Below are 24077 nucleotides of genomic sequence, written 5' to 3'. Positions count from 1 at the left end.
TTCCATTTATGAATGATGGAGGCCACTGTGTTTTAAGGGACTTTCAATGCTGCAGACATTTTTTGGTACCCTTCCCCAGATCTGTGGCTCGAAACAACCCTGTCTCGGAGCTCCACGGACAATTCCTTCGACCTTATGGCCACTGTGTTCTTCAATGCTGCAGACATTTTTTGGTGCCCTTCCCCAGATCTGTGCCTCGACACTTTTCTGTCTCAGAGCTCTACAGACAATTCCTTCGACCTCATGGCATGGTTCTTGCTCTGACATGCAATGTCAACTGTGGGACCTTATATAGACAGGTGAGTGCCTTTCCAAATCATGTCCAATCAATTGAATTTACAACAGGTGGACTCCAATCAAGTTGTAGAAACATCAAGGATGATCAATGGAAACAGGATGCATCTGAGGTCAATTTCGAGTGTCATAGCAAAGGGTCCGAATACATCTCTAAAAACCTGTTTTCGCTTTGTCATTATGAGGTATTGCGTGTAGATTGATGAGGAAAATTAGTTATTTAATCCATTTTAGAATGTGGCTGTAAAGTAACTAAATGTAGAAAAAGTGAAGAGGTCTGAATACTTCCATTGTGTATTGTACACACAGTAGGAACAGCTAGAGCACAGGCAAGCTGCAGTCAGCCATTCAGTCAGTCAAAGCCAGTTAAAGTAGGTCTAGTGTGATCAGATCCTGCTCCACCCTACTTTGTGGTATTCACACACAATGCTGCCAAACACATGAAATAGCACAGCGTTCTTCCACAATAGAGCTCACCAGCTTGTAGTCCAAAGCTGGAAATGAGTTACCTCTGGTTCGTTCAGCCATTCCAATAGAGTAAGTTAATTGGGAAAGCATGGTGTTTTGGGATAAACACCAAATATAAGATCTGAGGTTAACACAGCCTTAGGAGATCATATACATTTTGTTCTAGGAGACAATATCAGTCAGTTAACATGACCTTCATGAATTATGAGGCCTTTATGTGCTTGTGCTTGTTTTGATTACATAAATTCTTAAAAATTCACAAAACGTGATGTTAGCTGATGGAATATTATCTCATAGAACAAAACATGTAAAATCTCCTAAGCCTGTATTTAACATATAACTTATTGTTGGATTTACCCAAACACCCTCCAAAACTCCCATTAATTTCCCCATAGGCTTTGGCCAACAAGCCTTGGCTGTGACGTGGTGAGGTTGGACCCAGGTGCAGAGAAGAGACCAGACGAGGAATCAGTGGTTAAGCATAAACACAATACTTTACTGAGAAACAGTAGCCGCAGGATCACAGTACACTTGAAAAACAACAAACACTAAGTCTCAAAAACTCACTCAGGAAACGAACACACATGGTAAACAATTCCGGCTTCTGCAAAGGACAACAGAAATCACACCTATTTTAACAGGGAAATCATAATGAGTAAATTGGACACACCTGAGTGTCGTTAATGTTTCTAGGACGGTCTCTGCCGCCCTCTGGTGACAGGAGGAACTATGACCGTACCCCCCTTCTAGGAGCGGCTCCAGCTGCGGAGCCAGGGCGACCACCACATAGTTGGTTGTAGTCCCGAAAAAGTCCTGGATCCAGGATGTTCCTGGCAGGCACCCACGCCCACTCCTCGGGCCGTAGCCCTCCCAGTCCACCAGGTACTGCAGGGTGCCTTAGACCCGACGAGCCTCCAGCAGATTAGTATAGGCCGGGCGACCATCAAGAAGTCAAGGGGGCGGAGGGGCAGGTGTGGGGGGAGAAGGGACTGGTCCTTACCAGCTTGAGACGGGAGACATGGAAGTATGGACAGACTCTCATAGACCTGGGAAGCTGGAGGCGATAGTAAACTCAGGATCTTGAATGGTCCTATGTAGCGTGGAGTGAGCTTCCGCGAGTCCACCCTTAAGGGAAGGTCACGGGTGGACAGCCACACCCGTTGACCCTCCCCGTTTGCTCATTCGACTGTGGGTGGAACCCCGAGGAGAGACTTACCGACACCCCCAAAAGGGAGCAGAAGGCTTTACAATACCGTGCGACGAACTGGGGCCCACGATCCGAGACAATGTCCAGGGGAAGTCCCTGTAGTCAAAAGACATGGGTAATCATGAGATTTGCTGAGGGCAACTTAGGTAAGGATCGAGGTATGCCCTTTGGGATGGGGGTAAGCCTGTGATAAAGTCTATGGACAGGAGGGACCAGAGCTGGCTGGGGATTGGCAGAGGTTGGAGCAACCCAACTGGTCGCTGTTGTGAGGACTTGCTCAGGGTCCAGGTGGAGCAGGCCGTAACGAAGGATCTCACATCCTCAATCATGTTGGGTAACCAGAATTTCAACCTCAGGAACCAGAGCTGGCTGGGGATTGGCAGAGGTTGGAGCAACCCAACTGGTCACTGTTGTGAGGACTTGCTCAGGGCCCAGGTGGAGCAGGCCGTAACGAAGGATCTCACATCCTCAATCATGTGGGTTACCAGAATTTTAACCTCAGGAACTCCACTGTCCGATTAACCCCAGACCCCTAATTTAGAGGAGTGTCCCCATTGTAGTACTCGGGAACGGGTTGATCACGGAACATAAAATCTGTTAGTGAGACCCCGCCGGGGTCAGGTTCTCGGGTCTAGGCTTGTCGGACTGTGGTCTCAATACTCCATATCACGGGGGCCACAATGCGGAAGCTGGAGATGATGAGCTTGTAGTCCCTCTCCTTGTTAGAGACATCGTGTTGATGGGACAAGGCATCTGCTTTCTGATTCTTGGATCCCGGGCGATAGGCTAGTGTGAAGTTGAACCTGTTAAAGAACAGAGCCCTCCTAACCTGGTGAGCGTTTAACCTCTTGGCTTCTTAAATGGAGACCAAATTCTTATGGTCCTCCAAATCACGAAAGGATGAGGTTCCCCCTCCAACCAGTGTCTCCACCCTTTAAGGGCCCACTTACCTGCCAAGAACTCCCGGTTGCCTACATCGTAATTGTGTTCTGCTGGCGAGATCCGCTTGGAGAGAAAGGCACATGGGTGCAGATTCTTGTACCCCTTGTTCTGCTGTGAAAGGTACGCCCCTGCCCCGGTGTCTGAGGCATCCACCTCTTCCACGAAGGGATGGGTAGGATCAGGATGGACGAGGATGGGTCCGGAGGCGAAACATCTCTTGAGCTTCCCGAATGCCCTGTCAGCCTTGGGATCCAGCAAAAACGTTTCTGGGCCGTGAGAGGCGCTGCCACCGCACCAAAGTTGCGTATATAAAAAGCCTGTAAAAATTGGCAAACCCGAGGTACTGCTGGACTTGTTTGAGTGAGGCGGGACGGGGCCAGTCGATGACCGCTCTCACTTTTATGGGGTCCATTTGGATGCTAGCAGTAAAGATAATGTGGCCCAGAAAAGAAACTTGGGATACATGGAACTCACACTTCTCTATCTTGATGTATAGTTGACTCTGCAGGATGCGTCTCAGGACTTGGCAGACGTGTAGGATGTGTTCCAGAAGGGTCTTGGAGAAGGTAAACAAAGACGAACCGATTCAACATATCCCTAAGCGTGTCATTGACTAATGCTTGGAAGACTGCCGGTGAGTTCGATAATCCGAAGGGCATGACTAAATACTCATAGTGGCCACTCGGGGTTTTAAAGGCCATTCATCTCCCTCTTTGATTCTCACCAGATTGTAAGTGTTGCGGAGGTCCAGTTTGGTGAAGAATTGGGCCCCATGGCCAACTCCAAGGCGGCGGACATCAGGGGTAGAGGGTAACGATTCTTAATCGTAATCCTGTTCAGCCCTCTGTAATCGATGCAGGGACGCAGACCTCCATCCTTCTTCTCCAAAAAGAAGAAGCCTGTACCAGCTGGGGACGAAGAGGAGCGAATGAAACCTGCCTCCAGCAACTCCCGGATGTAATTGTCATGACTGCTTCCCCATGGGAAGGGGGCGCCGGGTAGGATTTCTATGGTGCATCGTATGGACGATGAGGAGGGAGGGTAGTGGATTGCCTCTTTACTGAAGGCCTCCCGGAGGTCGAAGTCCTCGGGAGGCAGAGCGGAAAAGTCTTGGTCGTCAATGTATGCCGGGGAACACGGCAAGGCTCTTGGTGGGGGTCTTAGGCATTTAGTCTGGCTGTTCATACCCCAGTCTAGATAATAGTGGGTTATGTAGCACTAGCCAGGGGTACCCTAGGTTAAGGCGGTTCTCAGGAGCAGTGATCAAAAGGAAACCTAGGAATGTCTGAGTGGTTTGGACACACCTGAGTGTCGTTAATGTCAATAGGAAGTCTCTGCCGCCCTCTGGTGACAGGTGGAACCATGACAATGGCGGAGTTAATGCCTACAAAAATATGCCGTTACTACTGCTCTCTATGTGAGATTAAATATTGTTCCCATAGTTCAATTATGCCCTACCTGGCCCGTCACATCAACACGTGAAAGGTAGGTACAACACACACACACACACACACGTTTGTTTTACTATCCTTGTGGGGACCAAACAATTAAATCCCATTCAAAATCCTATTTTCCCTAACCCCTAACCTTAAAATATACTTTTTCCTTGTGGGGACCGGTGAAATGTCCCCTTATTTGTCCAATTTTCCTTGTTTTACTATCCTTGTGAGGATTTCTGACCCCCACAAGGATAGTAAAACCAAACACACACACACACAGAAATAGACACACTTGTTTTCTTTTGAAATTAACACCCAGTCAAGCAAAAACAGTAGTAAACATATCAGAGACAGACATGCAAGCGACTAAACGACAGCAGGCTGTATAAATAAGGATCTTCCTATGACGCAGCAGCAACAACATACTTCACACTGGGACACCATAAACAATCAAACACTTCTCCTAAGAAGCCCTTATGCTCAGTTCAGTCAAAACCCAGACAGGGTTTATACAACAGCTAAGGGTCGAGTTTATTATTCACATGCTCAGAAAATCATTACAAGAGCCTTAATTGTGTAATGCATTAAATACTTATGTGACATGGAACATATAATGCAATTCAAATTTCAGTGTAAAACAGACTATAAAGTATAGTTGAATCTAATATAAATTTACGGCAAATCCAAATGACATTAAACAGTGAACTAGTCAAAATATTTAGAAAATATAGCCCATAATGAATGCCTGCTGCAATTGAGAGATCTATCTTAATGATTGATGTGTACAGCATGTGTCCAGTGGGCGAAAGTGTGATACAGTTACAGTATTATGCTGTCACAATGACAGAGCCCTGGGTTAATTTGCTAAGGTTGTTATTGAGGTTCCAACACAGAGTCCAACACAGTCAACTCAGTCAAACATGTTCTGGGTGTTCTTTTGTAAGATGGCCTCATGCTCACCCATGTTCGGACCCCTGACTGACAGTCCCTAACACTAAACATCTGAGTGTGTAACTCACTAACAACAACCCAACACATTCACGCTTGCTGCACTAACGCACACACAAAGACACATACTGTACGTGTGCACACGCTTCACACACACACACACACACACACACACACACACACACACACACACACACACACACACACACACACACACACACACACACACACACACACACACACACAAATCTCTCTAAGGAGAACAATGATGATCATTCTTTCCCTTTCAATAAGCGCCGACCTATCCTATTGGAAAATAAGTCCTCATATTTTCTGTATCATGGCAGAACAAATGGCCACAGTTCAGAGAACTATTCAGAGGTCGTTACAGGGACAGACAACGATAATGTCCACTCACTGTGTCAGGTTTGGACACCGAAACAATAGGAGACTACTCAGACTACCACCTGCATCCCAACAGGCCAGCTAGACACTGAACAGATATGGAAATAAAGAGGGGATTTCAGGGAAAGTTCTTTATGGCTTGTATTGTAGAACTTGAGCCTTTTCAGAAAAATCAGAGTGATGATCTATGGCCCTCTAGTGGCCATCAGGGGAAGTTGTACCCGATGTCTCCCTGGTTGTACGTCACAGAGCAAAATGAAATCAGCAACAGGGACTACAAGAAGGAGTGAAGTGTGCTTCTGAACTGATTATTGGAAAAACACCATTATACACTCTGATATGTAAATGCAGTGTGTGTAATTATTTCACACAGACAGACAACTCAGCATACAAAAAGTAAACTACAATATTTGATAGAATAACATTGATTGATACTTGTCCATTCAGTTACTTTTTGTCGGAAGGACCCAGAGTTTACATTTTCTTTTCAGGTGGAATATTGTTTCATATGGATAACAAAGAAAGAGGAAGTAAAAGGGACGTGTGATTGTGTGTGTGTGTTACAAGTTTAATGTTTTATTAGTCATATGTACAGGATACACATGATATACACCGTCCAACGAAATGATTATTGCAGGTTCCTTCTGGACAATGCAACAACAATAAGAAATAAGAAAATATAAGAATATTTTATTTTACCTTTATTTAACTAGGCAAGTCAGTTAAGAACAAATTCTTATTTTCAATGACGGCCTAGGAACAGTGGGTTAACTGCCATTTACTTTATGAACATAAAGTAAATGGCTCAGTAGAATAGAATAAACCTTTTAGCATAAGAATAACACACAATTTATAGTCCAATATTTACACGTGTTTTGGGGAAGGGGGATTGGAGGGTAGTGTTTAAATTGTGCAGTGTAATAATAAGAGTGGTTGCAGCAGTTGTGATATGTGTGTAGCATGAATGTACATATACAGTGCATTTCAGAAAGTATTCAGACCCCTGATTTTTTCCACATTTTGTTACGTTCTTGCCTTACTCTAAAATGTATTAAATACATGTTTTCCCTCATCAATCTACACACAATACCCCATAACTACAAAGTGAAAACAGGTTTTTAGACATTTTTGCAAATGTAATACAAATAAAAAACAGAAACACCTTATTTACATAAGTATCCATACCCTTTTCTATGAAACTCGAAATTGAGCTCCGGTGCATCCTGTTTCCATTGATCATCCTTGAGATGTTTCTACAACTTGATTGGAGTCCACCTGTGGTAAATTCAATTGATTGGACATGATTTGGAAAGGCACACACCTGTCTATATAAGGTCCCACAATTGACAGTGCATGTCAGAGCAAAAACCAAGCCATGAGGTCGAAGGAATTGTCTGTAGAGCTCTGAGACAGAAAAGTGTCGAGGCACAGATCTGGGGAAGGGCACCAAAAAATGTCTGCAGCATTGAAGAACACAGTGGCCTCCATCATTCTTAAATGGAAGAAGTTTGGAACCACCAAGGCTCTTCCCAGCCAAACTGAGCACTCAGGGGAGAAGGGCCTTGGTCAGGGAGGTGACCAAGAACCCGATGGTCACTCTGACAGAGCTCCAGAGTTCTTCTGTGGAAATGGGAGAACATTCCAGAAGGACCACCATCTCTACAGCACTCCACCAATCAGGCTTTTATGGTAGAGTGGCCAGACGGAAGCCACTCCTCAGTAAAAAGGCACATGACAGCCCGCTTGGAGTTTGCCAAAAGGCACCTAAAGGACTCTCAGACCATGAGAAACAACATTCTCTGGTCTGATGACACTAAGATTGAACTCTTTGGTCTGAATGCCAAGTGACACATTTGGAGGAAACCTGGCACCATCCCAACGGTAAAGCATGGTGGTGGCAGCATCATGCTGTGGTGATGTTTTTCAGCGGCAGGGAATGGGAGACTAGTCAGGATCGAGGGAAAGATGAACACCGCAAAGTACAGAGATCCTTGATGAAAACCTGCTCCAGGGCGCTCAGAACCAGACTGGGGCGAAGGTTCACCTTCAAACAGGACAACGACCCTAAGCACACAGCCAAGACAATGCAGGACTGGCTTCGGGACAAGTCTCTGAATGTCCTTGAGTGGCCCAGCCAGAGCCCGGACTTCAACCTGATCGAACATCTCTGGAGACACCTGAAAATAGCTGTGCAGCAACGCTCTCCTTCCAACCTGACAGAGCTTGAGAGGATCTGCAGAGAAGATCGGGAGAAACTCCCCAAATACAGGTGTGCCAAGCTTGTAGTGTCATACACAAGAAGGCTCGAGGATGTAATAGCTGCCAATGGTGCTTCAACAAAGTACTGAGTGAAGGGTCTGAATACGTATGTACATTTGCAAAAATGTCTAAAAAAATATGTAATACAGAATAAGGCTGTAATGTAACAAAATATGGAAAAAGTCAAAGGGTCTGAATACTTTCCGAATGCACTCTATGTGTGTGTGTGGGTTGGTTTTTCTATACATGTGGGGACCTAAAATCCCCAAAAGTCCCCTCAAGGATAGTAAAACAAGAAAAATTATCCCTTGTGGGGACTTTTCCCACATCTCCATAAGAACAAAAGCTATTTTAAATTTAGGGGTTCGGATTAGGGTTAGAATTAGGGTTAGGGTAATGGGTTAGTGGTTAGGTTTAAGTTTAAGAGTTAGATTTCGTTAAAGTTAGGGAAAATAAGATTTTGAATGGAAATAAATGTTACGTCCCCAAGAGGATAAAAGAACAAAACGTGTGGGTGTGTGTGCACTGAACTATGGGTCCCCTACCTGAGAGGCTGCGAGGTCTTGCTTCGGCCAGGTCAGAGATGGCCCCTGCAGTGACAGTCTTCTTCATGCGTGAGCCTGTGGCTGCCGCACCCAGGGCAGGCTTGGCCAGTGTGTCATCACTACTGGCCCTCTTCAGCTAGAACAATATACACATACATACACACTCAGTCAGGATTTAGCAAACCACAGATTACCTTACCAATTGGAAAACATCCTCAATCTACTAGTATTAAATTGAAAAGCACTCTCAGACAAATAATCATGCTGTCAATGCAACCCTTTTTGGTTCCAGGTAGAACCCGTTTGGGTTTAATGTAAAAACCCTCTGTGGAAAGGGGATAGCTGAAGAACCCTTTTAGGTTCTAGATAGCACCTTTTTTTGTAAGAGTGTGTATACTTTGTAAAACCCTGCCGAGATCAGTGTCTGCACGTGATGCAGAGGTAGGCTAATTCAATTGAACATTTATTTCAATCATCCAAATGGACAGAGATGCTCTTAGAAAAATGTAAGGGGTGGTCTCTTCCCCTATCTCCCTCCCACCTGTTCCACTCCCAACCTCCCACCATTCATCAAGGAGATGTTGGGTGTGTTCAGTGGTGCCCCTGTCATCTACTGTGTCTGGCACCACTCACCCTGCTAAGGCGCAGGTCTGTGGCCAGGGTGTTGGAGGATCTGGAGGTTTTGATGCCTGTAGCTGTGGTGGAGGTGGTGGTAGAGGGGGCAAGGGAGGCTTGCTTGGCCCTCTCCTGGAGCCCTGGCTTGGGCAGCACTGCCTTGGCCATGCCCCCTTTCAGCATGACTCTGTCTGCTATACCTGCTGCCTACAATGGACAGGAGAGAGAGAGATAACAGGGTGTAAATATTATTATGAATACATGGGTATGACACAAATGCTTCAGTCATTGTGACGTCTGCTGGTTGAAATTATGAAGTAGAACTGAATCACGATTAGCCTATATATTCAGTACGGGTTTACATTATTTAGCTTATTTCAATAGAAATAAGTGAAACATGGCCCGTGGTATTAGATAAACTATTCCAGATTCACATCACCCTTTGGGTGGCATCCGGTACAGGAAAAGATGACTACATCTTATCAAGCAGATATTGGGTACATTTGGTACAGTTGTAAAGTGAAAGGGAGACTACTGTAGGCCTATACGTTTGAGAGAAGAGAGAGTATAGTCTGCGAAGGGGTGGTTAGCAGATATGGTGCTGCCACTGATGGCATTTCAGCCTGTGCCAAGACATACAAGACAGTGTATGGGTATGACACCACTCTGAGCAGAGTGAGAGGACAGCTGAGGTATTGAGACTGTCAACTCCCGCTAGTCAGGACACATCCTGTTACAGAGCTGAGAAAACACAACACAGGGATTTGATTTGATTTGATTTGGACTGGAAACCAAATATAACACAACACACTCAGACCACACAACTGAGTTGGTTTGAAGGCACTTAACTAGGGGAAGATGAAGATTGTAATTTAACCGGCAGTGGCTTGGCATCAATAACCAATGCACATGTCTGTTTGCAAATAGAGACAAATATTCTGAATAGCCTACACATAATGAAATATGATGTAGGCTAGTCTGTGTCCAGCAGACAGGTGGTGCTCTTAGCTTGGAGAGCCACTGACTGCTTTCTCCACTCTTTACTGTAATGAGCTTTACTACAGCTCCCTGTGGAACTCATTCATTGATTTGAAGCAAGGTGGGGAGGTGAGGTCTGAGGGAAGGGTATCCCAATCATTACTGACTGACACGCATAGCATACACAAACAAACAAACACAGAGTGAGAGTGCCTCATTTCTACCAGCATGTCACCTGTGCAACTAGAGGCGAAAAAACTCTAAATCAACTTAACTACACACACAGAAATGCATACAAAGCTCTCCCTCGCCCTCCATTTGGCAAATCTGACCATAACTCTATCCTCCTGATTTTTGCTTACAAGCAAAAACACAAACAGGAAGTACCAGTGACGCGCTGAATACGGAAGTGGTCCGATGAAGCGGATGTTAAGCTACAGGACTGTTTCGCTAGCACAGGCTGGAATATGTTCTGGGATTCATCCGATGTCATTAAGGAAATTATCACATCAGTCACCGGCTTCATTAATAAATTAATTGATGATGCCGTCCCCACAGTGAACCTACATCCCTACCAGATGCTATGGATTACAGGCAACATCCACACTGAGCTAAAGGCTAGAGCTGCCACTTTCAGGGAGCGGGACACTAATACAGACGCTTATAAGAAATCCCACTACGACCTCCGACGAGCCTTCAAACAGGCTTGAATCCTAATATGCCGGCTTTGAGTTCGTCAGATGTGGAAGGGTATTTCAAACTATCACAGATTACAAAGGGAAACACAACCGCAAGCTGCCCAGTGACGCGAGCCTACCAGATGAGCTAATTGCCTTCTATGCTCGCTTCAAGGCAAGCAACACTGAACAATGCATGAGAGCACCAGCTGTTCCGGATGCTCTCCGTAACCGATGTGAGTAAGACCTTTAAACAGGTTAACATTAACAAGGCCGCAGGGTCAGGCAGATTACCAGGACGCATACTCAGAGCATACGCTGACCAGCTGGCACGTGTCTTCAATAACATTTTCAACCTCTCTCTGACCCAGTCTGCTATACCTACAGTTGAAGTCAGAAGTTTACATGCACCTTAGCCAAATACATTTAAACTCAGTTTTTCACAATTTCTGACATTTAATCCTAGTAAAAATTCCCTGTTTTAGGTCAGTTAGGATCACCACTTCATTTTAAGAATGTGAAATGTCAGAATAATAGTTGAGACAATGATTTATTTCAGCTTTATTTCTTTCATCACATTCCCAGTCAGTCAGAAGTTTACATACACTCAATTAGAATTTGGTAGCATTGCCTTTAAATTGTTTAACTTGGGTCAAACATTTTGGGTAGCCTTCCACAAGCTTCCCACAATAAGTTGGGTGTATTTTGGCCCATTCCTCCTGACAGAGCTGGTGTAACTGAGTAAAGTTTGTAAGCCTCCTTGCTCGCACATGCTTTTTCAGTTCTGCCCACAAATATTCTATAGGATTTGAGGTCAGGGCTTTGTGATGGCCACTCCAATACCTTGACTTTGTTGTCCTTAAGCCATTTGCCACAACTTTGGAAGTATGCTTGGGGTCATTGTCCATTTGGAAGACTAATTTGCGACCAAGCTTTAACTTCCTGACTGATGTCTTGAGATGTTGCTTCAATATATCTACATAATTTTCCTGCCTCATGATGCCATCTATTTTGCGAAGTGCACCAGTCCCTCCTGCAGCAAAGCACCCCATAACATGATGCTGCCACCACAACTTTAAAGTACCACTGAAGTCATTTTATGGGTATCTGTACTTTACTCTTTATATTTTGGACAACTTTGACATGTAATTAATTCATACATTTTCCCTGACACCCAAAGGTACTAGTTACATTTTAATGCTTAGCAGGACAGAAAAATGGTCCAATTCACACACTTATCAAGAGAACATCCTTTATCATCCATACTGCCTCTGATCTGGCAGACCCACTAAACACAAACGCTTCGATTGTAAATTACGTTTTTTTTTTATGGTGCCGTCTGATTTGCTTAATATAAGGAATTTGAAATGATTTATACTTTTACTTTTGATACTTAAGTATATTTTAGCAATTAAATGTACTTTTGACATTAAGTATATGTAAAACCAAATACTTTTAGACTTTTACTCAAGTAGTATTTTACAGGGTGGCTTTCACTTTTACTTGAGTAATTTTCTATTAAGGCATCTTTACTTTTACTCAAGTATGACAATTGGGTACTTTTTCCACCACTGTGTACATATTTACCTCTGGTGTCCTACATCAATAAAAGGGATCAGCTGAGGGCTTAGGGCAGACAGCTTCCGCATTTACTCTAGTTACCGCAGCATACAGCATAGACCTAAAGTTAACATTTCTATTGCAGGAAGGCCTATTTAGAATCAAATTGAGTCGTACTTCAACTCTACAATGAACTAAAAAGCTAATCTAAGCAAAGGGCACTTCTGCATTATAATAAGTTGCATTAAAATCTAGACATGATTCTTCGAGATCCAAAAAGTGCATACTAAGAGATAGCAGGCCAGAAAGGGCAAAACGAATGGAAAGTGAGATGTCACCACATTCGGCAGATCAGTCAGGGAACATTGCAGGGTGTATGTGTTCTTAAAACATTAACCAACATCACAGTTAGCATACCTCCAGCCCTAACACTGCAAGGCATTTAGCACATTTAACGTGACATGCTACAAGCAGCTTGCCTCTTATTTTTAGCCCAGGCTTTCACACAACCTCCTGGGGTGTATATTGAAAGGCAGCATGAGCAGGAATAAAAACCAAGCTGGCTTCCCAGCAAAATCATCTACCCAGATCTGGGTTCAAATGGTATTTTAAATCATTAAAATAGTTTGAGATGACAGCCAGGTGGGCAGAGTTTTGCCCTTTTGGAAATGTTCCATTAGTTCCATTGCGCCGGACAAATTCATTGCGCTGGGCAAATTCAATAAAAGTATTTTATAGATTTCAAATACAATTTGAATCCATTGAACCCAGGTCTGCTGATCTATAGGTGGTTGTCTCCTTAGGAAAGTTCCCAATGTCACTTTATATATATATATATACATATTTTTTATATTGAACTGTAAATAGAGAACTTGCAGGTCCTTACAGTCTTATCGGATTGGTTCATCTATCCATGTGGTTACCTAAAATCCCCAAAAGTCCCCACAAGGCTAGTAAAACAATTCTCCCTCGTGGGGACATTTCTCACATCCCCATGAGGACAAAGGCTATTTTAAGCTTAGGGGTTAGGTTTAGGGTTAGGGTTACAATTAGGGTTATAGTTACGGTATGGGTAAGGGGTTAGTGAGTTAAGTTTAGGGTTAGGTTTTAGGTTAGGTGTAGGGGTTCAAATGGAAATATATTTTAGGTCCCCACGAGGATAGAAGAACAAAACGTGTGTGCTGTGTGTGGCCCGTCATATGATGTTGCTAGAGCCCACTGTCTTCTCCTCATGCCTGTGTGATATCATCCATCCACACTTGCATTTTCACAGACAGGTCTGGTACTGTACCTCAGCTAGATAGGCAAATGCATGTGACAATAGTTAGGCCTATGTAAATCATATCGAAAAGTTGGTAAAACATGAAGCCAAGATGAGGAAGTGAGACAAAAATTGAGGAAAAGCTAAGAGCAGCTTTAAATTTGAAAATGTAGTGAAATTGCGAAATAACAGAAATTGAGGAAGCAAACACTGAGGTAAAGTCTGTTGAATAATCATGAGTCAAAAGCAATAAAGGGAAAGACTTATTAGCTAATATTTGGAAATCAGCTCACTGTTTGTAAAACACTGTTTGTAAAACCTGTCTCTGCAGTATGCTGAGACATAGCCTGGGCCTATATAGGCAAAGTCTGCATCCTGACAAAGACACAAGGGCCACATTTGTTTTTACCTTCGTAGTAGTGCATGACTCAAGGTTAGGGCTGTGGCAATCACGAAAATTAGTCAGCCGGTGATTGTCAAGCAAATAACTGTCGGTCTCACAGTAACTGACCATTAATTAAAATAAGCACATATAGCATCTCCTGGTTTCCACACACAGCCTACAAGCCACTGATGGAGACCTTTGGAACATTTACATTTTTAAAAGTCTAATAAATCCATATAATATAGCCTACACCTTCAAAATAAATCCATTATTTATTTTATACAGGTCTAATAAAGCATGATATGAAGAAAATGTAGACCATTTCAGAAGAACAGAATAGCAAACTCTGGTCCTGATCTGGCTATTGCCAAACGGCTGTGAGTTACACTAGTTCATTTTGCAGACAAGATTTGCTTAGAATTCCGTGGAATTATCTTATAGTATGAAGAATACAACTGAATAAAGCTGAAAAAAGATATAAATATTTTCTCCAAACGATTTGGGGGTGTGCGCACATGCAGCTAATCTGTGTTGAGTTGTTAAAAAATAAATAGGTACTCCTATATTCTTAATTTAGAGTTATTAATGTAACTTTAGTTGTTCTACAAACGTTGGGCTATATGTTTTGATTTTTAATACAACGTAAGGCTGCATGATGAGACTCTAATGATGATTTTTAAAAAGTAGCTTGAAAGGTATGAGCTCTGCTTAGTTTTTTTGCGCCGACTGTACACTCTTCATTCGTCTCTCATTCACAATTTGACAAGCACTTGATAATGCCTCAAATTTTACAGTGGCATCCCTTTTGTGGCCGTAATGCACCCTAAAAAATCCATGTCTTTTGCGGCCAGTGGTCGTTGTGCCATTGGCCTGGAGTGCTGCATTGTGCTCTTCTCCCTGAGAGCTGCGCACTCCTAAGCACCTCTCACTCACATGGCTCTCCATCACGTGATCGGGTCTTTTTCACAGGCTACAAGTGAAGACAGACACATCGGGGACACAACTGTGCGAGTCCTTATCCAATTCCGATGTGCATATTGAAGCTTATGTATGCCATTTAGGCTCTAAACCCCTTGTAAAACAAATGAATGTGCTTAATTTTAAGATGTTATTTGGCCACTTTAGTTGTGATACAAATCTTATCAAAACATATAGGCCTATGGGCTAGCCTACATGAGGTGTGCGACTATGATTCGAAATGCCTGACAGCTTGAAAGACGTTTTGGACACTACAGTGAAAATGGTTAACTTTGTTAAAGCAAGGCCTCTGAACTCTCGTGTATTTTTAGCATTATGCAATGATATGGGCAGCAACCATGTAACACTTTTACAACATACAGAAATGCGCTCGTTATCAAGGGGCAAAGTATTGACTATTTTTTTTTTAATTGAGAGATGAGCTTAAAGTTTTCTTTACTGACCATAATTTTCACTTGTCTGACTGCTTGCATGATGACTGGTTTCTCACACAACTGGCCTATCTGGGTGATGTTTTTTCTCGCCTGAATGATCTGAATCTAGGATTACAGGGACAAAATTGAGGCTATGATTGAGAAGTTGGAGCTCTTTTGTGTCTGCATTAACAAGGACAACACACAGGTCTTTCCATCATTGTATGATTTTTTTGTGTGCAAATGAACTGAAGCTTACCGACAATGTCAAATGGTTTTATATATAAGATGGCTAAATAAATTGATTATTATTATATTATTATTTGTGCCCTGGTCCTATAAGAGCTCTTTGTCACTTCCCACGAGCCGGGATGTGATAAAACTCACACTCATTATTATGTTTAAAAATGTATCGTATAGTGTGTGTGTGACAGGCTTACAATGATGGCAAAAAAACAACATTTGAGAGTGTGCTGACCCTGGTGCTAGAAGGGGTATAAAAGTGGTTTGGGAACCACTGGCATAGCCTATAGAAATGTTGCACAACATGAGCTCATGGGTTCTCATGAAGTGTTTGATTAGATTTTCGATACATTTGCATTGATGTCAGAGTGATTAGAGGAACAATAGAGTGCTGAGTACCAGGCAGTTAGCAAGTTTGGTAGGCTACTAATGACCATCAGCAGAATCAGAGCTTGGAGAAGCCTAATTACCGTGACCGCCGGTGTGGCGGTAATACGGTCACTGCAACAGCCCCACTCAAGGTTTAGTTTTTATACTGTCAGGACACAGTTATGTAAAGACAACCTTTAATGTTCCTCAGCAGTGAGAGAAGGACATTACTAGACTGAGAGTGTGTCCTCCATCAAAATGACCTAATTATGACAAACCCAATGTCTTAGAAAGAGAGAGAGAGCGAGAGAGAAAGACATCAGAATATGAAAGCTTACTTTATTTATTAATATGAAGTCTTCTTGATTAGTTTTCCCTAATTTCCCTTCAAACATTTTCACAAAAACACAATATTCCTCAGGAAATATGAGTAATGTGGCAAAATCGGTTTGTGGGAAGGTTAGGCTAAATATGGGAATTTGTCAGCAGCATATCTGCAAATTAAAAAGTAGATTATGATTTTCTAGTTACCAAAGCTACTGCCCTGACTATTGGAGTGTTATTTTCACTAATTACATGGACTTTGACAGCAAGGGGATGTAAAGACTTTCTCAAAAAGAGATGATTACAAATATAGAGATCTTATGGGGTTTTCTTAGACATAGAGCTAACAACAATCCAAAGGTTGCTGAGTTTAGATAAGGAAAGCTTGTACCAACTGACATTTCTTATCTGTTTGGGATTGAGATGTGAGTGAAACACTTTTGAGACCTCCTCTTATCCATTTGAGCCCTAAAGGAGAGACAACAAACAATTTGGAGAACATTGCTACGCTATCCCTTTGACAACAAACATCCCATGAACCACAACAACCAAATAGGCTACTGTTTATATCATAATCTTAAGGAAATTACCCTATGAAACCAGTCCACAGAAAGTTGAACTTTAAACGTTTTCCAGTCTATAATCCCACACAGTGGGAGACCTCCCTCCAATGAACTGTGTATCTTGATCTCATAGGGAAGGTACAATAAAGCAGGTGCTGTGGGCGGGCTACCAGTCCAGTCTCTCTACCCAGCCCATGCTCAGTGTTTCTGTTTTTCTGGGAGCAGATGTGGATATAGGGCACAGGGGCATGCTCCCATCATCAGAAGGTTAATGGAGCTTGGTAGCACTGACAGACATCTCCACTCTCACTCTTTCTGTCACTGACAGAAGACATCCCCCGACCCTGATGAGGCAATTCTCAGTCAACTTCCTGAGAGGAGATGCCCACCACATAGACCCACACATTAAGTGGCGTCTCTGTGCTTATTCCTTTAATATTAAGACTGACACAGTCCTTTAATGAATGGATTGCAGATGGTTACATACGATTCCATATATTGGCTATATAGGAATCACACCATGGAGATGACAGATGCTACAACAAGCAGTGGTGCACCGAATACTGTAGATCTAGGCCTACCTAAACAACCACACAACAACAAAAAATGTACTTGGGGTATAATACACCAAATACACCTCGTAATACCCTTAAAATATATCTCTCTCTCATTGCTAGCTGAACATACTGTAATGCTAGCTGAACATACTGTAGCTAACATGAATATGGAGGAGCCTGATTCATTTCCTCAGCATTATCCACCACAGTAAACAGTGGGTGGGTGGCTCCTGAGTCCTGGCTGGCCCCAGTTTGGCAGTGGGTTGGAGAAAGGATGTTGGGTTGAATATCACACTGCTTCATCACATCCTCTGATGTGTGACCCACTCTGCATGGCTCAGCCCAGGGCAGGCTTCAGCCTCAATCAGCCTTTAAATAACCAAGACTCTAAAGAGATGAACTGCTGGTGAACTATGACCAACACTAGCATTATATAGCAGGTTGTTACTTCAGAGAAAAAGTGACTCGTATATTTAGCCCATAATGTTACTAAAAAAGATCTGTGGATATCTGTTAAGATCAGCCATAAAAAAAAAACATTTTTAATTTTCAATTGTCCAACTAATGTCCTCAAATACCTTAAAGGTTTCATGTTTCAACCTGACTACCTTTAACCAACTTCTGAAAGGTCACAGACTGAGACTGAGCTCTAAAAAACATAAACATGGATATCAAAAGGGGGTGAAAGAGAAAGGGAGACAGAGGGATAGAGTGTCATAGAGAGTGTACTCACAGAAAGAAAACAGCAATGGTCTTGATGACACCTTCACAGAAACTGCCCTGCACTGTAACTCCCCCTATATACACTGACTGACTCCTACCGGAGTTGAGCTGGACAGACTACACATACAGCGTCTATGCACAGAGAGCAACACGCCAGACCTTTGGATCAGAGAGCCACTGAGAAAGAGCAGCAGGGCCAAGAGTAGTCCAGCTGCTACTGCCTCCACACACACAGATCAAGACACGGAAGCAGCCTGTCTGCCTCTGTGCTGCCTATACCTCTCTCTGACACGCAAGCACGCACGCACGCACGCACGCACACACGCACACACACACACACACACACACACACACACACACACACACACACAGTCTAGCCACGAGGAAGTCTCCCTCCCCACTCAGACTATTTTTCCAAGCTGAGGTACAGGCGGTGGGAGAGGTGGAGACGCAGTTGTTTTGAGAATATATTTTATTTCAATCCTGTTATTTGTCTCCCTTCCCTCAGGACACTGTGGTCATTTGATTTAGGCTACCTTAGGCTTAGCTCATGTGTATGACAGATTGTAGAGGACACAATCACCCCATTGTATGGTAAATAACTTTCGAGACCTGTGTCTGTGTTGCTCGTCCTTAGTAGGAAGATATGTGCTTCTTTTATTCATGTCTTTGAATATACTAGTATTTTAGAAATCAAAAGCACCAGATGCCTTGGTGGACGACGTGCACATTTCTCACTTCCAAATGTCCTGGCTGTGCTGACAAAGCTTGTCTTTGTCTCAGAAGAAAATAGTTCTAGCTTCAGTAGAGAGAAGAGGGAGGGCCAAGGATTAAGCATTTGTGGTAAGCATTTTACACATTTTCCAACTGTTCAAATTTGGATCGTCAACTTACAACATGACAAGTCCGTAGAAAATGTGGGTAGTAATAAGCTGGAGAATATTACTGCTCTCTGGGTTGTGATGGAAAACACTCCAGTCAGTTTGTGGTGAGCGGTAAAATAGGGAACTCTGGCTGGCTGACCACACCCCTGTACTGCACTGTACAAGGCCTATACCACACAAAAGATGTTTCCAAGGCTGCCTAACGACTGAGAAATGTTTCAGAGAGCAGAGAGGTTTACAGGCCCCACATCCTGTTTGACACCCCACACAGAAACATATTCAGATTTAGAGCCTGATTAAGCCCAGACCACTCCGCCTGCCTTTAGTTTCAATTTAATTCTTGCATAAAATAAAAAAACACACAATTTCAGATTTTCAGCCAGTAGACAACTGACTCACAAGCAATGTTCCCTTCAACATTGTGAAACTTCTGTGCAACTTCCGGTGCGTGTTTACTGTGAACACTGAGGCTGTAACTGCTTTAAGTTATAGTTTTAACAGTGGTCAAGTAGGCTACTGTGGTTATTTGATCGTAATATAGTCCTACCAGAGTGGTCTACCATCAAAAACTATGGAGAAAAACACATCCCATAACATTTTAACATGGAAATAGCTGTTCTATCAATCAGTCCACAGTAGCAGCCAATATGTGGTGTTCAATGTAGGCCTGCATTCCATGAGACATTTGAAAAAAAACATACAGGGCTTTAAATTAACTTGTTTATCCACTTCTCCCACTTTACAAAATCAAATTAATTATTATTCCCATACCATTATTACAGAGAATCAGACCAATTATACTACACTACGCCTATTGGCTACTTAACTTATTCAAGACAGTCTAAAAATACAACAGTGCCCCTTTTAGGCATTAAAAAAGTTATTTTCCTGACTCGCTTTTCAAAGATGGCTTTAAATGCACACATTTTGTGCTCTTGTTGGAAGCAACCACTCCCCCATTGCTGACTACAAATGATTTATAACTGTGCTAATAACTCATTAACTAGCAAAGGATATAAAAAAAATGTGCACACATGGCTAAATGCAGCTCTCGCTTTGATATTTTTTTAAAAGCGCATCTATTCACGACCACCGCTCATGCTGTTAACACAGTCCAGTTTAAACTGAATGGCATAGTTCCATTATGGCAATTTGCATATAGGCTTACTGCAGCTCTGATTGGTTATGCTACAACGGTCTGTGTAGAGTACGTGTTGAGTCTGTATGGCAATGCAAAAGAATCACGCAGTGATGTGTTCTGCCTACAAGAAAATCGCTTGCATATTTAGTTTTGCATACTAAGTCTTGCAAAGTTTGTTTTGTTTCGGGACGTTGCATTGAAAGTGGCTAATATTGCGTTGACTCGATCACAATTCCCACAGTAAAGGGAAACTTTGACAATGTTAACTAAGGAGGAAAACTCTAGAAAGTTCAGTGAAGTTCAATCTCGTGCTACTCTGTGCGGGCTGATATTTGTTATGCATGGCAGTCACAGGGAGCTTCGCGCCTGCACGCAGTTTAGAGGGAACATTGCTCACATGTCACAATGATCATCATCTGTGTACTGGGTAGCCACTACGGATTGACTGTTAATTTACAGTCATTAGTGAGGCCACGAGTCTCTGACAATAACAATGACCATAGGGAAAGATGCATCACATGCTATATCATTATTATAATAGCCTAAGTGACCGTGACTGTAACCATGACACTGACTTAAAGCTGCATTATGCAGAAATCACCCCACCATTTCCTGGTTGAAAAAATTCTAATAGTTTGCCTAATTTCAGTTTCTGACAAAACAAGCATGTATAGTGTAGAGAATCATTGTACCATCTAAACTGCTGTGAAATATTTTTTCCAGAACCAAAAATATTGTATTTTCAGCTGTTTGAAGCTCGTGTATAAAACTAAAAGTAAAAAAGATTGTTACACCCTGATCGGTTTCCCCTGTCTTTGTGCTTGTCTCCACCCACCTCCAGGCGTCGCCCTTCTGCCCCATTAACCCCTGTGTATTTATACCTGTGTTTTCTGTTTGTCTGTTGCCAGTTTGTCTTGTCTTGTCAAGCCTACCAGCATTTTTTCCGTACTCCTGTTTTCGCTCTAGTCCCTGTTTTCTAGTTTTCCCGGTTTTGACCATTTTGCGTGCCCTGTCGTTCTGTACCTTTCGGACTCTGCTCTAGATTACTGACCTCTGCCTGCTCTTGACCTGTCGTTTGCCTGACCCCTATTTTTGTAATAATCTTTTGTTACTTCAAACTGTCTGTCTGCAGGTCTGATAGTACGAACTGGTCATGACTGACCCAGCAGACTCGGACCAGCTCCACAACAATATCTCCTCCCAAGGAGCCACCATTGGGAGTCATGAGGAGTTACTTTGAGGTCTTCTGGACGGATTCCCTGGCAGAACGCTATGACTGTGCCTTGAATACATTGCTGGAGCAACTCCGCAGATTATCTGTGAGGCAGCCGGCCACGACAGTAGCCTGCCAGCCCCCCAGTAACACCACTGTCAGCAGTGAGTCTCTCCAGGCCACCCCCACGTACCTCCTCCGGAACATTTCACTGGAGGGTCAGGAACCTGTTGGGCGTTTCTCTCCCAGTGTTCCATCATCTTCGAGTTCCAGCCCTTTTCCTTCCCCTCTGACCGCTCGAAGATAGCGTATCTCATAACGTTAATGTCCAGGAGGGCTCTCGCCTGGGCTACGGCGGTGTGGGAACAACAATTTGCCATGTGTTTCAGCCTGGAGGACTTCGTGGCTTAGGTGAAAAATGTTTTTGACTCTACGTTGTAGAGCGAGGTTGCCTGGAAGTTACTCCAGCTTCGGCAAGAGTCCCACAGTGTGGCGGACTATGCGGTTGATTTCGGCACGTTGGCTGCCGAGAGTGCCTAGAACCCAGAATCCCTGTTCGAAACATACGTTCATGGTTTATCGGAGGAGGTTAAGGACGAGCTCGCAGCCCGGGAGCTGCCTACGGATCTCGATTCGCTCATCGCCTTGACCATCCGGATCGATGGCGGCTACAGGAACGTAGGAAGGAGAGGAGGTTTGATTCCAGTCCCAATCGCTCGCCAAAGAATCTCACCTTGCCTCAGAGGAACTCCGGAAGTCCCCGGCGTCTACGTCCCGAGAGGATCCAAGCTTACCCGAGTTCCCCCGAGAGTCTCTGAGTTCTGCCGACTCTCCTTTTTCGGGGCCGATCCAACTTGCCAGAGATAGGCTGTCTCCAGCCGAACGCTTACACACACTTAACACCCAGAGTTGTCTGTATTGCGGAACTGCTGGTCATTATGTGTCTACCTGTCCCTTAAAGAGACCAGGCTCATCAGTAGATATGAGTACTCTAGTGGGCCATACACACCTTTCCATGACATCCTGCTGTGGGGCGACCAGTCTAAATCTCTCCGGGTTCTCACAGACTTTGGGGCCGATGAGAGTTTGATGGACACCACCCTGGTGTCTGAGCTGGGCATCCCCACTCACCCCCTCTCCAGTCTCCTGGATGTTAGAGCACTGGATGGGCGCTCTATAGGCAGGGTCACCCACAATACTACTCCTATCCACCTGCGTGTATCTGGGAACCACAGTGAGTTTATACAGTTTATGCTCATCAAGTCTCCTCAGGTTCCCGTGGTATTGGGGTTTTCTTGGCGCCGGCGCCACAATCCCCTTATCAACTGGACTGCTGGTACTATCATGGGCTGGAGTCCGTTCTGCCATGCCCATTGCCTGAAGTCGGCAAAGCCTTCCCCCGGGACGTCTTCCTGTGGACCCGGAAGAAGGGTCGGACTTCTCCGCCGTCCCCGTGGAGTACCAGGATCTTCGGGAGGTTTTCAGCAAAGCTCGGGCCACTTCACTTCCTCCGCATCGACCCTATGACTGCGGAATCGACCTTCTGCCGGGCACTACACCACCCCGGGGACGGCTGTATTCACTGTCGGGTCCGGAGCCCAAGGCTATGGAGACGTCCATCGTGGACTCCCTGGCTGCAGGGGGTATTGGTCTTTCTGCCTCCTCTGCCGGCGCATTGTTCTTCTTTGTGGAGAAGAAGGACAAAACCCTGCACCTGTGCATCGACAAACAGGGACTCAATGACATCACGGTTAAGAACTGCTACCAGCTACCAATCATCGCCTTGGCTTTTGAGCCGCTCCAGGGGGCCACTATCTACTCTAAGTTAGACCTGCGGAACGCCTACCACCTGGTACAGATACGGGAAGGTGATGAGTGGAAGCCTTCAACACTGCTAGCGGACACTATGAATACCTGGTGATGCCCTGGTTAATGGCGTTCTCCGGGATATGTTGAACCGGTTTGTGTTCGTCTACCTCGACGACATCCTAGTCTTTTCCCGCTCAGCTCAAGAACACGTTCTCCATGTCCAACAAGACCTCCAGCATCTCCTGGAGAACCACCTGTTCGTCAAAGCAAAATAATGTGAGTTCCATCGCTCCACCATCTCCTTCCTTGGATACATCATCGCTGCTGGGAATGTGCAGATGGATCCAGGAAAGGTGAGAGCGGTGCTGGATTGGCCCCAACCCAGCTGCAATGTTTCTTAGGATTTTCCAATTTTTACCGCCGTTTTAACCGGAGTTACAGCAGCTTGGCTTACCCCTTGTTAGCACTCACCTCTCCCAAGGTCCAGTTCACGTGGTCCCCAGCTGCTGACCGGGCATTCCTGGACCTTAACTTCTTAAGGTATAGGGGGCAGCATTTTCACTTTTGGATAAATAGCGTGCCCAATTTCAACTTCCTGCTACTCATGCCAGGAATATAAGATATGCATATTATTAGTAGATTTGGAGAGAAAACACTCTGAAGTTTCTAAAACTGTTTGAATCACGTATGTAAGTATAACAGAACGTATGTAGCAGGCAAAACCCCGAGGACTAGCCGTTCAGAATTCTTGTTTTTGGTCTGTCTGTTCACTGAGTTCTCATTGGCAAATTATATTTCTTAGGAACCTGTCTTCAGTTCCTACCGCTTCCACTGGATGTCACCAGTCTTTGGAATTTGGTTGAGGTTATTCATTTAA

The 24077-nt window shown here is 44.0% G+C and overlaps 1 protein-coding gene across 3 annotated transcripts in view; it reads right to left on the bottom strand.

Annotated features, from left to right (window-relative positions):
* LOC110537489 (cytospin-B) overlaps nucleotides 1-18388 on the bottom strand; it is a 131350-nt gene extending 112962 nt beyond the window's left edge. For all 3 annotated transcript variants that reach the window (XM_036937439.1, XM_036937440.1, XM_036937442.1), the window contains exons 1-3: nucleotides 18164-18388; nucleotides 9141-9329; nucleotides 8508-8643 (exon numbers count right to left, since the gene is read on the bottom strand). In XM_036937439.1, the coding sequence (XP_036793334.1) occupies nucleotides 8508-8643; nucleotides 9141-9305 (301 nt within the window). In that variant the 5' untranslated portion in view covers nucleotides 9306-9329; nucleotides 18164-18388. The remainder of the gene's footprint in view (nucleotides 1-8507; nucleotides 8644-9140; nucleotides 9330-18163) is intronic.
* Nucleotides 18389-24077: the final 5689 nt, after the last annotated feature.

Source organism: Oncorhynchus mykiss, chromosome 12 (genome assembly GCF_013265735.2).
Source record: "Oncorhynchus mykiss isolate Arlee chromosome 12, USDA_OmykA_1.1, whole genome shotgun sequence".
NCBI lineage: Eukaryota > Metazoa > Chordata > Actinopteri > Salmoniformes > Salmonidae > Oncorhynchus > Oncorhynchus mykiss.
The sequence above is the reverse complement of the archived record's forward strand: the minus strand, read 5'-3'. Positions and strand labels throughout refer to the sequence as shown.